The sequence below is a fragment of the Ischnura elegans genome, chromosome 5 (genome assembly GCF_921293095.1).
Source record: "Ischnura elegans chromosome 5, ioIscEleg1.1, whole genome shotgun sequence".
Taxonomy (NCBI): Eukaryota; Metazoa; Arthropoda; class Insecta; order Odonata; family Coenagrionidae; genus Ischnura; species Ischnura elegans.
In genome coordinates, this window is record NC_060250.1 from 113,155,694 (window position 1) to 113,172,535 (window position 16,842).

Genomic DNA, 16,842 nt, shown 5'->3' on the forward strand with positions numbered 1-16,842 from the left:
CCATCTGATTGTAATCACACCGCAATATAAATGCAGGCATTATCAATCCAAGTACGCATTGGTGCGCATAATACACAGATGCATACATAATACATAGATGAAATATTTCATTTTTATATTACAAACATTTCACATACACTTTGATAAAATATATGAAAATACCCCAGGTTGGGCAGAGTCACAGGACACAAAAAAGATAAAAAACACTCACAGTACTAAATTTTCGGTGGCGCATTACCACCTTCCTCAGAGTTAGGTAAGAAACTAAGGAGTACGTCATAATAGGGTAATAGGAGTCAGTCTCCTACCTAACTCTGAGGAAGGTGGTAATTCGCCACCGAAAATTTAGTACTGTGAGTGTTTTTTATCTTTTTTGTGTCCTTTGATCCTGCCCAACCTGGGATATTTTTATGTTATTTACCTCGCCGAGGAACATTTCGAAGTATTTATAACATATAGGTATATACGAAAGACTTCGTCTTATATAGACGACGAAAAAAGAAATAAACACCTTTTACGTTTGAATGGCAGCTTCATTATCAGAATAAGTTTTTGTGCCGCATGAAACGTGTGTGAAAAATATTTACCATTTTTTTATGTGTTCGCTTTGACGAAATTTCTCCAGATTATTATACTCCTCTGTGGACAGCATGCAGCCACCAGCTAAGACAATAGTCTCCGGTGGGGTGCGAGACTGAACCTTTGTCACATGGTCTTCATCCGCCTGATGGCTAGCGTTCTCTGTAAATGAAATAACGAAACATGAAAACAACGACGAAAGGCTAAACAGTGAAAATAGTAAATACGGCCACCGCTATATTGAGCCAAAATCTGTCCTCCATACCATAGTGAAAACTAAAACGAGTCGCACATGCACAAGAAAAGTTGTGTCGGAGCAAGCCGGCATTTATGACGCCAGAATCGGCATGCAAGTTCTATTTAAGTTAATTTAAGCTTAAGTATAGAATTATCATAAGTTTTCCGTTTTTATGGCAAAAAATAACTTCTCATGCACTAAAAAAAGCAATGTAAATGCCTTTCGAAAGAGTTTTTCATGACAACATAATATTTGCGACAAGCATAATTCAACCAGTTTATTTTTACAGAAAAAATTAATTCGAAGCTTTTTAAACCAACGCTATTCATAACCGGTCATTAAGTTATAAATGATGGTATTTAAACAGCCGAAACAGAAATAAATTGGAGATACTAATTGTAAGCCAGAAAATCCGTTATTTCCCCACAAATCCAATTAATATTTCCTTGATTTATTTCTATTTGTAAAAATTACAGGCATATTGAGGTTATGGACGCAAGACCATGAAGCTAAGGATTGAGTTAACCCCCAAAGTTACAGGTCTCCACTAAACCTCGCCTGAATACTTCGCCACGTCGATCTCCACTCATGAGTTGATGAGGTCAAATAATATTTTGTCCCTTGTACATTGGCAAAAAAATTACTTCCATTATCGATTCGGAAGAAAGATGACATCCGCATCCATTGGAATTTAGGACCACAGACTTTTTGCAGAAAAGTTTCTCGGGTTTTCCACCAGTTGATGTTTTCCATGTCTCCCGACGTTTCGAGCAGCGACTTACTGTTCATCCTCAGGGGATATTTCGAAGATCCTCATCCCAAGGATGAACTGCAAGTCGCTGCTCCAAACGTCGGGAAACATGGAAAACATCAACCGATTGAAAACCCGAGAAAATTTTCTGCTGCTGATACGCCGGTAAAACCTAAGATCATACATCACAGACTTTCTATTCGCAATGCAACTTCGTTTCCTGCAACGCCGAGACATTTCCGAGTGAATCAGGGATCGGGTTGGTGTGGTGGCTAGAGTGTTGGCTTCCCACCCACTGGGTTTGCGCTCAAATCCCGGCAGCGGCAGAGCATTTTCAGAGACTTCCCGATCCCTGTTTGAATGATGTGTGCAGGACATTTTAAGCGCAACACACCGTCAGTCGGATGGAACGTTAGGCCATGGACCCCTAGGCGCCTTTCGTTTATAGCAGACTAATGCCGACGCCGGGTTTCTCTCCACCCTTCCTTACCTACCCTTCCCTCATAGCGCAAATGACCTCAGCTGTCGGTCGCATCCTGCAAGTACTTTCGGAATGAATCGCAGAATTCTCGAACGTCCATAGGTACTGATAGTACGAAGTTCCATTGAGCTAGCCCAAGTGGAACACTTTTTGGTTATGGGAGACTAGGGAGGACTTTGACACATTTTGGAATATAATTTTATGACATTTGTTCCTGTCCTCCCTCATTCCGGGAGGAATGGGACGGTTAAGTGGGAGGAATGGGACACTAAAGCAAATGCGCAAAAATGGCAAGAAAAAAAATCAATTCAAAGAACACAAATAATGGATATTGTAGTTATTTCTGAACATATTTCTACGATTTATGGTAGCAGTAGTAAATGTAGACAAGGATTTCACTCTTTCAGTGCCTTTATACAAAATTGGAGAATTCAGTTTCAGAACGATATCTTTTTCCTCTATAAAACTAATGTCTTCCTGTTAAGGGAAAAAATTTATATTGGGTCCCCTTTTTCGCGAGAATTTAACATCATATCCATCATCATTGTTATTACTAAGAACTTTCCCTGTGAAGTACAATAGAGGAAAACCGTTCCACATGTCAGATTAAATGATTTGATATAATTTAAATAATTCCATTTAAATTAAAATGCAATTCCAGTATATAAATTATGGAATTACATTTTTTTAATCCGCATTGAAATATAAAATGACCGTCCGAGTTTAAATTTTCCAGCTAAAATTTTAATCTCCATAAGATAATATTTTATTCAATATCAATTTTTAATTTTCCACTTCTTAGGAGTAAACTTATCGTGCATTCCCAAATAAATTTTAATATTGATGTGAAATAATGTGAAAAAAAATCGGAAATTATTACTCCAAATCTAAATGTGTGACCAGTTTCGGAATATTTATGCGTTGCTGCGATATTTCAAAATCAAATCAACGCACAGTGGGCTGAAATCGAAAAAAGCTGGACAAAAGTCCAAAATTACGTTTTTTGAGATAGAGACTTCAAACTTGGCGTAAATACTTACAAATGATTACCAACTATAGATGTATGTGCCATTTTACATAAATAGGATCCGTTACTGAGATACAGTGGCCCAAACATGACCAACTGTTTAAAAACACGCGCGGTCTCGTTTTTCTTCAGAAACCTTTGAATTTAAGCAGGTTGTGTTGCGTTGGCATGATTTTTATGGAATAAAAAGCGCAATATTCCTTTGACTTGATGCTTTGCCTATACTTTGCATGAATTTTGAAGATTTTGGTTCTCATTTGACTGGTTTTACAACGCAAAATGGCGGACCCGTTTTTCACGTGAAATTTGACATAAAGTAGACATTATCTTTCGGTTACGAAATATATAACTCGGGAAACTCACATCACGGTGTAAAGTAGAGGTTTCTTAAGAATACTAAGCAGAAATCTTGGAAAATAGTCTGCGACGAAGGAAATGAGAGCGATTTTTCGATCGCGAGTCAAGGCTGAGCTACACGCCGCGAGACCCTGAGGCTCGGTAACCGAGGTCGATGTTTCAAGTTTTTTGAAACTTTATTCTAGAAAATCGTCATTTTAAGCACAGAACCTAGTCATTAATGACCTAAAACACTATACTGATGACATTAGCAAGGATTATGGGTCGACCGAATTGACCATTTAACGCGTTACTAGAGTGGAAATGCTTGGGATTGGATATTTGTCGGAACCATTCCACGTGTAAGAAATATGCTTCGGGTATTGAAGTAGGGTTAAAAGATTGACTTAGCATGCTAAAGAGAGAGAAAAACAAACTGTTTTCGCGAAATTCAACTACCGTTAACATTTTCCATTTCCACCCTAGCCGAGGTGGGTGTATGTATAATTAAACAACCTCACCATTCTACTAGTTTCAACACATAAATTGACCATCACCCGGAATCAGCGGCAGTAGAACCTGACAGTGACGCAACTAGGAATATGCTTTTGGGGGGTGGGATGGCATGGGGTTTTGCGACCCTCCCCCAAGCAGCGTGGGTTCCGGGAAAATTAAAAAAAAAATTACATGCCTGGATTTTACGTCAGTTTTGGCACTAAAAATTTAACTCTAAGCATATGCAGTTATTGAATTCCAAAACTAGGCAATAGTTTTAAATAACCTTTTTTATTTCTCTGAGGCTTTGGGGGGGATCTATCCCCTCGTTCCCCCCATAGTTACGCCATTGGTACCTGAAGATAACGCATGAATATCTCGAAACTGGCAACACATTGAGATTTTGGAGTAAGCATTCCCGAATGTTTTTTTCGCATTATTCCACATCAATATCAAAATTTAGTTTTGGAAATGAACGAGATTTTGACTCCTAAAAAGTTGACAATTAAAAAAAAATTGGAATGTCCCAGATGTGAGAGTTTTCACTGAGTTTATGTGTGTAACCAGCAGAGGATTTTGCAATGGGAGTGTCTTGTATGCGTATCGGTGGGTGGTAGTATATCTACAGATACCGACTGTTCAATTGCTGGTGTGTCTTTTTTGACCTCTAATTTTTGTCACTTTCCCTTGAGCTATATTCTTGAAAATTCGCACTTTCGTCGGAAAAGGTCGTATGTTTTGTTGAGTGTAAGCTAGGTTTTACAATTTTGACCTTTTGACCTAACAATGTTGGTCCAAAGTAAAATTTAAATTTTCAATATTAAAAATTCGAGATAGAAAAAAGTCTGAATTTCATTGAAAAATAAGTCATTCCTGAGGTTTTCGGACACGAAAAAAAACTTTTATTTACGGAAATTCAACCGTTTACCCAGTAAGGTCACAGTCAAGATAAAGGGGTGGCAAAATGAATAGCGTATCAACGATATCAACTAAGGTGTCGATTCCTAGGTTTTACGGGGTGGCCAAGTCAATGCTATATTCCAAATACTCGTCTTATCCACTTAAGGCCTGGCAAATTGACCTCCAAGGCTAATAAAGAGGTCAGAGGTCGTTCACGTCGAGCTGTTATGATAGCCAACGTGTCGAGCCATGTGTTCTATAGGGTGCCCAAGTCAGCTGTGCAGCAAACTGATCCGTATTTTCAAATTTGTGTGAGGTCAAAAGGCCAAAATGGTAAAACTTTGGTTACACTCAATAAAACATACGATCTTTTACCATGGGTAAGCCAATTTTCATGAATATAGCTCGATGGAAAGTGACATAAATTAGAGTTCTAAAACGACACTCGAGCAATGGGACAATCTGTATGTTAAGTTTGTAGCGCATCAGCCTGCGCAATCACACTTTAGGGGCTATCTCACTATCAGTCATACCAAGCAGTGGCGCAGCGAGGGGGAGGGGTTGGGGGATAAACCCCCTCCCTCAGAGCTGAGAGAAACTTTTAAGTGTAATCCACTTTACTAAATTTGATTAATATGCTTATAGAAGAGTGTAAGGATTAATAAAATATCTCTCAGAAAGCCATACAACTCACCACTTCGAACCATTTATCTATAGGCGGATCCAGGGGGGGGGGGGGGGGGGCACGGGGGCACGTGCCCCCCCCCAGACCCTAAAAAATATGCAAGATGTTTAATACGGTACCATTATTATTGCGTTCATTTTGTATTACGAGATATCCTTGTGCCCCCCCCCCCCCCAAAGAAAGAAATCCTGGATCCGCCCCTGCATTTATCTTAAGAAATTTCTGAGGGAGGGCCCCCGCACCACCTGGTTATCCTGGCGGGTATACCACACTCCCGAGGTCTAGTTGCGCCTTTAACCCCCCCCCCCCCCTCGCCTTAATTCCTAGCTGCCCCCCCTTGCCTTAATTCCTAGCTGCCCCCCCCCGATGCCAAGTGCATCAGAGATGGGGTTTGGTGCGTCCGACGCAGAATCGTAGAATCTCTGTTCGCACAGAATTGGTTCCAGCGCTGTAGCTTCAAGGTCCTTTACCGACCTTGCGTAGCTCCTCGATCCACACACCGTGCCATCTAGCGGCTGCGGAGTTAACTTATGGAGCGCTCGCGGTACAATACGCGTAAGCATAAAGCGCGCGTGAGTGATAATTTTATAACACGAGTTTTTCTTTTTCCTCTTATCTTGACCTCATTTAATTGATGATTAAATAATTCCTGGAGTATAGATGATATATAATGCAAAAAAATTGTTAGCCAATGATTCGGTTTATCTTATAACCTTCATCAGGGCTTATGAATGAAAAAATGAGAGTACAATATAATACAATGATATACAAGAAGGGTTTCGTGTAAACAGCCCTTGCACACGAATCAGTCGATCCTAAGCCCTAGGAGAAATCCGACGCCAAATTTAAAAAAAATGTATCTGTTTGTGAATGTCGATCCATTTATTATAAATTATGAAATGTATCTATTAATGATAATTGCTCACACTGTAATAAGTGTACTTCTATAGAAAAGGTCGATTGTTTTAAATACCTGGGAATATACGTCGATCAAAGATTTAGCTGGAACCAGCATATTGGTAAAATAAGAGCAGAGATGACATCTATAATTAGGAAAGTATACTTATTGAGATATAATTGCCCAGTGTCTGTTCTCAGAATGGTGTACTATGCATTAGTAAATTCAAGATTACATATACGGAATTGTGTGTTGGGGTGGATACTTGTCTAATTTGCAACCACTCCTGGTATCTCAGAATAAGGTGATAAGGGTAATGATGAGGGCATCAAACTTAACTCATTCCCTTCCCCTATTCAAAAAAATAAACATCTTACCTTTGAGGTATTTATTTGTTTATAAGGTCCTTAGAGTATTTTACATTAGAGGTGGTGAAAAGAACTTACCAATATCACATAATCTCTGACATTGTAATACTTTTCACATACCCTGACCAAGAACAGAATTATTTAAACAAAGTTAGCTATTCTTAGGACCGAAAATTTACTGTGAGTTACCAAAATACATAACTGACGAAAAGAATGTATACAGATATTGCAAAAGGGTAAAGATGTGGTTGTTTGCTCATAATGATGTTTCACATTTGCTTAGGTGAATGAGGTATTGTGATGAATGGAATGAGATGCTATGATTGTTTTATGTTATTTAGTGATTTCATATTCTATATACTTATTTATATATGTTTTGTTTACATATTCTACATGATTCATATGCTAGGGAGCTTACTATTTCTCAATACAAATGATACAGCATGGCAACATTTTTTGTGTAATACGTACAAAAGCACTCTAACTGAAGAACGAGTCGGTAACCCCAAAACGGAGTATTATCTCCAAAGGGGTACCTATGTTCCTGTGGCCATGTATTTCTTAAAATTTATATTTGTTTGAAACAATAAACATTAATATTATTATTATTATTACAATACTGTTACATAAATAAAGGTTACAAAAGAGTTTAAAAAAATATTACTGTAAAAAACTCTTTTGTAGCATTTATGTACGTAACAATATTGTATATCATTGTACTATATTGTAGTCTCATTTTTTCATTCATAGCCCTGATGAAGGTTATAAAATAAACTGAAACGTTGGGTAATAACTTTTTTGCATTATATATCACCTATACTCGAGGAATTATTTAATCATTTATAACAATAGTTTCCAATGGCACTCTCCAGCAACAGGTGCAACACTATGGCAGGCCACAACGCCAAAACGATAGGCGACAAGGCAACGACCAGTAGCGCAGTAGAGTCAACGTGACTGTGCGACAGGCGGATTGGCACTGCTAGTCTTTTAGGCTAGACTAGTCTTTGGCATAAATGCCCTCGGCTTCGATTATTATCCTAAACATGAGAAATATGGACCACATCACTTACCCGCTGGAGATAACGGTGTCTCTTCCACCCAGTCGAAGGCTGGCACATGAAAAGAGTGAAGAAAATATTAGTTTACTTAAAATATTAGTTCATCGCACGGCAAGGAATTCAATATAATGGATCAAATTACTGCTATGGAATAATATTTTACTTTCAGTAAAAACTAGTCTAAACACACAACAGAAAAATTTCGACTGAAAAGTTAAATGTATTTGTATTGCGATTCGGGAGAATTGGAATTCGCCGAGGCTATAATATGTATATATGTATTGGTATCAGAAAAATGCAGCAAAAAATATGCCCCAACAATTTTGAGTTTTATACTTTCATTCCTTTCCCTTAGGCTACAACGTTGACGCGCTGGAAAGGCTTTAGAGTTTACACGACCCTTTAGAGTTGCACTGGCAGGAGTAGGTAATTCTTCATTTTTGTTAATTTACGACTGAACGATCTTTTTTATCATATAACTGTGATAAGAAACTTTGATGTAATCCTTTAATATGTCTATGTATCAAAATTATATTCTCATTTTCATTTAAAGCCTTAGTAATGGTTTTTAAATCGACGGAAACGTCGGCAAAATTTGCATTTCAATTTTAAGACCCACACTCGAAGACTCAAATTTAATATTAAATATAGGGATCAGGAAAAAGAAAAAAAAAGCTTTTCCAGATTCTTGTTGGGAACTCAATAAGCTTCATGCACACACATTTAAAAAAATGGATGCATAGGTAACTCATTAAATAAAATATTTTTATAGTGTGAATAAATCCGTAAAAGTCGTAAGGGATGCCTCAGTAAACTCCATTATAAGCTGATTGTGGTATTCATCAGAAATTTTCGCTTTGCCCGGGAATCTCCCGGGTGATGTCGAGATGTCTGGAAGGGGAGGAGACTTATGGAGTATCGTTAAGAATCCCGACCCAGGCGAGACTCTCGCCGCGACGTCCCGACAATGCCGAGAAATTAAAATCTCGTCTCAACTGCTGAGACGAGACTTTAATATATCACATCATGGGCGAATCCAGGATTTCTTTCAGGAGGGAGTACAAGTAAGGCCATATCCAGTATTTTGTTCTGTACATGGATACCTCGTAATACAAAACGAACGCAATAGGGTGGTTTCCTATTAATTCTTTATTGCCAAAATCGAAAGATTATTAATCCTGGAGTACGCATTTCACGCTCTTAGATTTTTAAATGATGATATCTATTATTCGCGACTATACGAAAAGTGAAAAAGCGCGAAAACGCGACGGCTAAGTAGGAATGTTGGGAAAAGCCCGTGTGATGTCATTCTGGTTCCAGCTGTCGCCGTGTGAGGTGACCTTGAAGCGAGGCTTTGAGCGCTAATAAGATGCAGGCTGCTAGCAGGCAGCAGAGTACCCTGCTAGCTGGTAGCGCTTGGCTTAAATAAGGATTATTATTACCCAATGAAACGAAGGAAACTTTCCGACCTTGGGCAATTTTAATGGGAGATTATTAAGAGATGTTTCCCTGATCTCTGTGCCTCATGCGTGCATTGGTAATCTCAGATGATGTAAAACTCCTATCTACTCGTATAGAAACTAGGTCCCTGTGACGTCAAGTGGAGTGGAATCGCATGGGCGCCAATCTGGCCTTTTTCAAATGAGGTTAAAATTGACCATTAACATTCGTCTAAACTGGGATTTCTAAAACCAAATAATTTGTATGAATACACTAATGGTGGGTAAGGAATCGCAATCAATGCCTTTCGTTTTCTTTCATGAAGGAAACTACCCTATTATAATGGGACCGTATTAAAAATATTGCATATTTTTTAAGGTTCTGTGGGGGGCACAGCACTAGAATGCACCCATTTCTCTCTAGTATAATAATTGACAATATAAATAAAATGGGTGGATAAGCCAATCGGAACCCACCTGGCGGCGAGGGCATCCTCCTCATGCAAGTGTAGACGCATCCATTGTAGCAGCACGCGCTGTCCCCGCCCTCTTCTTCCCTCTGGCTCTCGGGCGGGCATCGGTCGTGCGCCAGGCACGGCTTGGCGTCGCACAGGGCCTTAGTGGGCCTCGGTCGGGGCTTGAGCGTGGGGCAGAGGGGGTCCCCGGAGCCGCCCTCGCCCAGCGCCCACGGCAGGGGTCCTCCGTCTTCGGTCACCTCATCCTCGCCATCCACCTGAAGATATAAACACGATTCGATTACACCGGGCAGCGAATTCAAACTTCTGCTCCAAAACCGAGTCTGTAAGAGACAGGGTTTCAATAAGTTCAAACCCGCCTGAAATTTTTGAAAGATAAGGTGTTTCCCGTCCTAAATCCCCTAAAAAAACCAAATTAAATCATCAGAGCTCCGTATGGTATGATAAATAGTAGTAACACAAATATTGAATAAAAATCAAGGCATGCTTTCATCAAAGTGTGACTATCAAGGCATTATTAGACTAGAAAAATTATAAAGACGATAGATTATATCCAATTACTATGTTTTAAATATGTAATTATAAAAAATACGTTATTCGCATTATGCTGAGAAATTATGTGCGACAAGAAAGTATTATTGCACTTTTGCAATATACAATATAAAAATATGGCAATTATACATTTAAAGAGGTAGTAACAAAATTTTAAAATGTGATACTATTTGATGAAAGAAATTTAACCACAAAAATTGAATTAAAGGTAAAACTTGAAAGATGGCCTAGAGAGGAATTCGATGGTTGATGGAGATTCGGTTTCTGTGCGCAAAAATACGTGATATATGACATTTCAGTTGAAACAAGGCTGATGGTTCGTGCCATAGTTCGTCAAACTTCGCTTTAGAGACGAGTCAGGAGCATGCATAGGGAGTCAAATATAGGGGAGATGAACATTCTTCAAATGAATCAATCTCCGAAATGTAACCATATTTTAATCAATACCACCCTGCAAATTTGTCACGCTAGAGCGTCGACAAAAAACAACATCCATTTAAAATACATTTCCATTAATTACGTGAGATGATTTTGGGCGATTTCTGGACCCCAATCCCCACATAGTGAGATATCGTGAGATTTGGCTCGACTCCCTCCCCCATCCGTGTAATCTTACGTGAGATTGTTCAAAATGCGTATTTTGAGTGTAAATACGTTGATATATAACTTAATTTCTTTGAATTTATAAAAAAAACAATATTTTCATCATTTTTATTTAAGATTAGTTAAGACTAGTATTTAAAAGACTACTAAGATCGTAAGAATGTGGACCCAAATTTTGGCTGGCCGGTAGCTTAACGCTTGAATAGCTGCTGTACTACTTTTTGGCGTTCACATAATTGCGATAAATATTATTGTGCGGAATGTAGTCGTATTGAAATTGAGGAACACGTTTTGTTCAATTCAACCCAGTTCAACCTAGTTTTCTCGCAATTTTACACTTTTTCTTAAGGAAAAAAATTTCGTGATGCTTGCCAGGACCCCCCTCTCCCTCACGTGAGATTTGGTTAGAATCGGCTTTACCTTTCTACCGGAAACGCATCGTGATGCGTTTCCGCTTCTTTCTACCGTATGACCAAGTTGTTTCCCCCTTCCTCATCTCTGTTGACCAATCCGTTCAACCTAGTTACCTTCCTCCCTCCCCCACAAAGCCTGGAATAAATTGATGCGATTGATCTCTGTAGAGTTCACCTGATGATGACGCGTTACGTTGAATCCATGGTCGTGTAAATGTGTGAATAAATATTTCTTGTGAAAGAACAAAGTTTAATCTTTTTCATTCTTCACAGGCATGTAAATATCATAGGACGTAGAGGGCAGTTCACAGAGCAAACTCGCAGAGCGAGGAGTTTTGCTCAGAAGCATCCAAAGGCTGCGATCGTGACACAAATCGAGACTTCTATCCACATTCCTTGTAAACCTGACTATTCTCCCAGAGATGAAATGCTTTTTTTTTACTTTTTAGAGATTTTACACTATTTTTGGAAAAGTGTGTTTTTTAATCTTATTTTATTTTTATGATTTCTGAGCAGGCTCATGTTGACTATCGCCCTAGGCCGCTAACCATATTCGTATGCCGCCGTTGACTATCACGTTTCCGTTCTCTTACCAGGACCACCACTCCTCTACCGGCGTGAGATTTGGAACAGACATGCTCGAGGCGAAGTAAAACATCAAAGGGATGTCTGAAGGAGACATTTCCATTCCTCAAACCTTTATTTTGGCTTTTACGGGCGCACATGGACGGCAACCCAAACTCCTATTGCTTCCTCGACGAGCGGCCTCAATGACAAAGGTGCAAAGTCCTCGCCTGCCGAACCGTAGTTCGCGGGTTCAAATTCCGCCTGGGTACCTAAGTGGTCCCTATCCAAGGCGTTGATTTTTGTGTCGTGCTTTGAAAATTCCTCCGCTGTAAAGGCCTCTATATCGATGGCTAAGTTCTAACAACACGTGTCTCCAAAATAGCAAATTTTCAGGAGAGCAAAGAAATAATTAATATTTTTGATTGTAGGCTGAAATTAAAAACCAAAACTTCATAAAACTGAAAAATAAGCATTCATTTGCAAACAAAGATTTGCTTTTTGCTTGTATTTTATTTTTTAAATGTTATTACACTTTGCTTAAGATAACTGTCTCAAACTGGCCGAATTTGAGATACGTGTAGTCACAACATAGCCATCGATATGCTAGTTACGGGGAAATTTAAAATAAAGAAATGAAAATAAAAAAGACGCTTAAAATGACCCATCACTCCCGCTCGACTGTTTTGTTTTCTTCAGATTTTCATCACATGAGATTATCATATCATCTTGAAATTTTCAGACGGCATTGATGCGCTGATGGACGTACGATACGTCGTACGAATAATCCTCTAAATTATTTCTACTGTATAGATCCCTTTTTCTCAACTTATACGCAACTAAACTCTACAAATGAGGTACCAAAATGCACAGAATTTATCAGAGAACATGCGACGGCATATCTTTCTTCCTAAATATTGCTATTGTTTCCTAAAACTGGTTTTTAAATAATAAAAAAAAAACAAAAAGAAAACAAAAACCAGTAAATATTCTTGACGTTAACGGCGCTCAAACTGATACAGTTGTTCATTTGCAACAATATCTCGCATTCTTTAAAGAACTTTTATCAAAATGCGGCTGATTCCACATTCAAGTCTCCTGTTGATACGAAAGTATGAGTAATCATGTGCGTTTAACAGAGGATAGTGTAATTACTTCCAATGTTGTGTTTAAAGAGGTCCTCTGACCTCAATTTGTACATGAACATTCCAATTAAATTAGTACATAAGACCCTGCCTTTTTTTTCAAAATTTCAAAATTAGAAACGCGCCTATCCCTCAGTGGACCTGCATTGAAAAGAGCGGGGGAAGCCCGCTGGGAGCGGGCGCATCACGCTCGTCTCAGTATATTTTCACCAGCGGCGCATTTTGAAGAGGGTCACAGAGGTCATGACCTCCCAAAATTTTATCAATATTCTTAAATGTTTATTATTTTAATAGTTTTAATACCCTAAACTGCCTAAAATTGTTCAATTTAATCTATTGTTAAGACGAAAAATGAAATTTTAGGTTCCAAAATGCGTAAAGAATGGGAATAAAAACAAATCTTCACTGTAGATCGTCCCTCTCTCCCGGGGGGGGGGGTATTCCACACTCCCCGACCCCAGGTCATGACACCCCCACCCAAATTTGATGCTGATTCCGCCCCTGATTTTCACTCACAAAATCAAGAAATAAGGGAAATTTATTTTATGTGTACGAAATAAGTAACAAATATGCATTTTAAGTAGGCATACCGCGACTAGCCACGATTGAAAACTCAACAGCGTCACCAGCAATGCACAAAATAAGGGAAAATACCAGAGAGAATCTGTGGCATTTTGTGGACTTTACTGGACAATGTAGACTGCGATTGCGATTCGTTACCGACCATTAGTGTATTCATAATATTAAAATTATTCGCTTATAGAAATTCCAGTTTAGACGAATATTAATGGTTAATTTTAACCTCATTTGAAAAAGTCAGGTTGGCGCCCATGCAATGCCACTCCACGTGACGTCACAGGGGCCTAGATTAAAATTACCTATGGTAGGAAAGTTTCCTTCGTTTGATATTATTAACAATCCATATTTAAGCCAAGCGCTACGTGATAGCAGCCTGCATTGTAGCCATGGGCGTACCCAGCGAGGTGCAGGGGGGGGGGGGGGGTGGCAGCGTCCCCCCCCGCAAAACTCTTTTTGCAAAATCAGTACTGAATTGAAATGAAAGTATTCAACAAATATTTTTTAAACCCACGAAAAATGATATGTATTAGTGTAAGATATGTAACGAAAATAAAACTATTTTTTCAAGTGTCACAACTTGGCTTGCCCGCAGCCCCTAGACCATGGCTTGCACCCCCCCCCCCTAGTTATGATCCTTGGTACGCTCTTAATCGTAGCGGCGCTCATAGCCTCGCACCAAGGTGGGCTCACACGGCGGCAACCGGAACCATAATGACGTCACACGGGGTTTTCCCAGCATTCATAGTTAGCCGTCGCGTTTTCGCGCGCTTAAAATTATCCACTTTTAATTTAATCGCGAAAAATAGATATCGTCATTTAAAAATCTAAAACCGTGAAATACGTACTCCAGGAGTAATATTCTTACGATTTAGGCAATAAAAAACAGGATACCACTCTATTCTCTGTGGAATTTTAGCACAAGTATGCAAATATCCGCCACGAGTTAGTGACATACATTGTCCGCACTAATTGCTTCGTCTCCCTTCGCACACAATAATAGCAGCACATGATTCATAATGGACATTATGGTATTCAAGTTAGGGCATTTGTGATGTCGTTTAGGCCTAGTCCGCCGTCCATATTATCCAAACTTTCTGCATCATGCCAGGAAGGATTCATCATATTTACCGAATTGCGCGATAGCGAGACAACCTCGCTGGTGGTTATGTTGTCAGTGGGCGAGTCACGTCCCGAAGGCATCCGAGAGGGGAGGACGATGGAAAAGACGACAGATTGTTACGGAAGACTGTAGGGGGCGCGTGGGAGGGATACGCCGTCTGATTCGCAATTGTTTGTCCCACCACAACCACTCTCGGCGTCCCTCGACAGTTTGGCGACAAAAAAGATGTGGGGAAGAGGGGCTGGTGTCGGAGTTGGGGACTCGGACAGCCAGATTTTCCAAATTCGTTATGGCCGAGATGCAGCGCATTTGTATCAATCATGAGAGTAACAATGGTAAATAGAATTAAATTTGTTCAATTTTATACTAATTGCATCACAATTGGCAATAATGACTACACGAGAGTACAAGGAGTTAAGTATATAGGTACCATTTTGACCGGAAACTCCTCAAGTGAAACGGAAATTAAAACCAGACTGCAAGCAGCTAATAGAAGCCTCTATGCGCTTAATAAAATACTAAGCTCAAGAAGCGTTTCCCGAGAACTTAAAATAAGATTATACAAGACGGTGATCTCTCCCGTTCTTTTTTTATGGATACCAATCATGGAGCACACGGAACATAAATCTGAATCGATTAGCGATATCTGAAAGGAGAGTAATAAGGAAGTTTTTTCCTAGTCCTTGATTTAGAAACAGGAGAATGGAGAAAACGACATAATGAAGAATTATACAATCTGTTTCAAGAACAGAAAATTATAGGAGTGATAAGGAGTAGGAGATTGGAATGGGGTGGACATGCGGTTAGAATGTATAGGGGAAGATTTTATAAGATGGCTATGGATATGAAAATAGAAGGAAGGACACCAGTGGGGAGACCTCGCAAGAGATGGATAGATGGAGTAAGAAAAGACCTGACTAGAATTCTGACCGAAATGGCGGAGCATAGCAGAGGACAGAAGAAAAAGCCTTACTTGTATCATCGCGCGGTCCTCCAGCCCTCATCGCGTAAAGTAAAGTAAGTTATACTAAATGTATTTTGGTGATCCACTTTTAATTATGCACCAATGTTAGTCGGTCACAAAACTCTACAGTTTGCATACGGTTATGCAGAAATTTTGACAGGAATACTTTAAAACACAACGGACAAACATATAAATTACGCAGTGTAAGAGGGCAAAAAATATTAACCACACAATAAAAGATCAGATGGTAAATGATCGATAAGTATTTTCATTAATGTCCGCTTTTGAAGTACCTACACTTGGAGTAATTGTTAAAAATTATAGAAAAAGGAATGGAACTTCTTATTCTTTAATCTGTTTTTCTTGTAATCAGGCTAGGCAAGATTTATCTAGCGAATTATAGGTTAACAATCTTTAAAATTATGAGATGTATCAACCCATGTACTGTCCAATCAACGGCCAGTGAAATAAATTTCACGATAGTTTATTGACGAAGATGAAAAACATCAATGTGATAAAATGCCAAAAAAAACCATAACATAAAGGGAAGGCACAATTCAATCCTATGGGATGGGTAGAGGCGGAATGTTTGCGTCCATTATCAAATCCAAGCAAAGCCCCCATTATACACCATTATACCAGGCCACGCCCCGAACGCTAATGGCTATATATGCAGAGTAAACTTCAAACTCACTTGTCAAAACAATTTTTGGGTTGAAGTAAGGCGCGAAAAAAAATATTTCAGTGAAAATGAATTCGTTCACAACTTTTCTTCAAAGTCGATTGTGATTGAATCTGAAAAATAAAAAGACCAATATTTTTCGCATAACGATCCGCAGCCTACTTCTCGATCTATTCGCGGTGAAAAATCGACGGCCTTACGATCGATGACGTCACAAGCATGCACGGCGGGTCACTACTTTCCAGCGTCTTCTCGCCCTCGCGTGTCACTCCGTTGCTCCCACTCTTGCTAGAGGTTCCTCCCCTCAACGAAAGGTTTTCCATGAATGAATACATCAATAAGAACTGCAATGGCGTCACCAAATCATTAAGATTGGGCCGCAACTTTCGCGTCCACTTTTTAGGCCGTTTTACACAGAGCACGTACTTGCATAATCTGATGTACGTACGAATGCGCAGTCAAAATTGCGTCATGTAAAGCGGTGAA

At 39.3% G+C, this 16,842-nt stretch overlaps 1 protein-coding gene across 1 annotated transcript in view; it reads right to left on the minus strand.

Annotated features, from left to right (window-relative positions):
- LOC124159429 overlaps positions 1 to 16,842 on the minus strand; it is a 190,801-nt gene that overhangs the window by 5,084 nt on the left and 168,875 nt on the right. Inside the window, exons 2-4 of the mRNA XM_046535235.1 lie at positions 9,736 to 9,991; positions 7,832 to 7,870; positions 588 to 741 (exon numbers count right to left, since the gene is read on the minus strand). Coding sequence (XP_046391191.1) covers positions 588 to 741; positions 7,832 to 7,870; positions 9,736 to 9,991 — 449 coding nt within the window. The remainder of the gene's footprint in view (positions 1 to 587; positions 742 to 7,831; positions 7,871 to 9,735; positions 9,992 to 16,842) is intronic.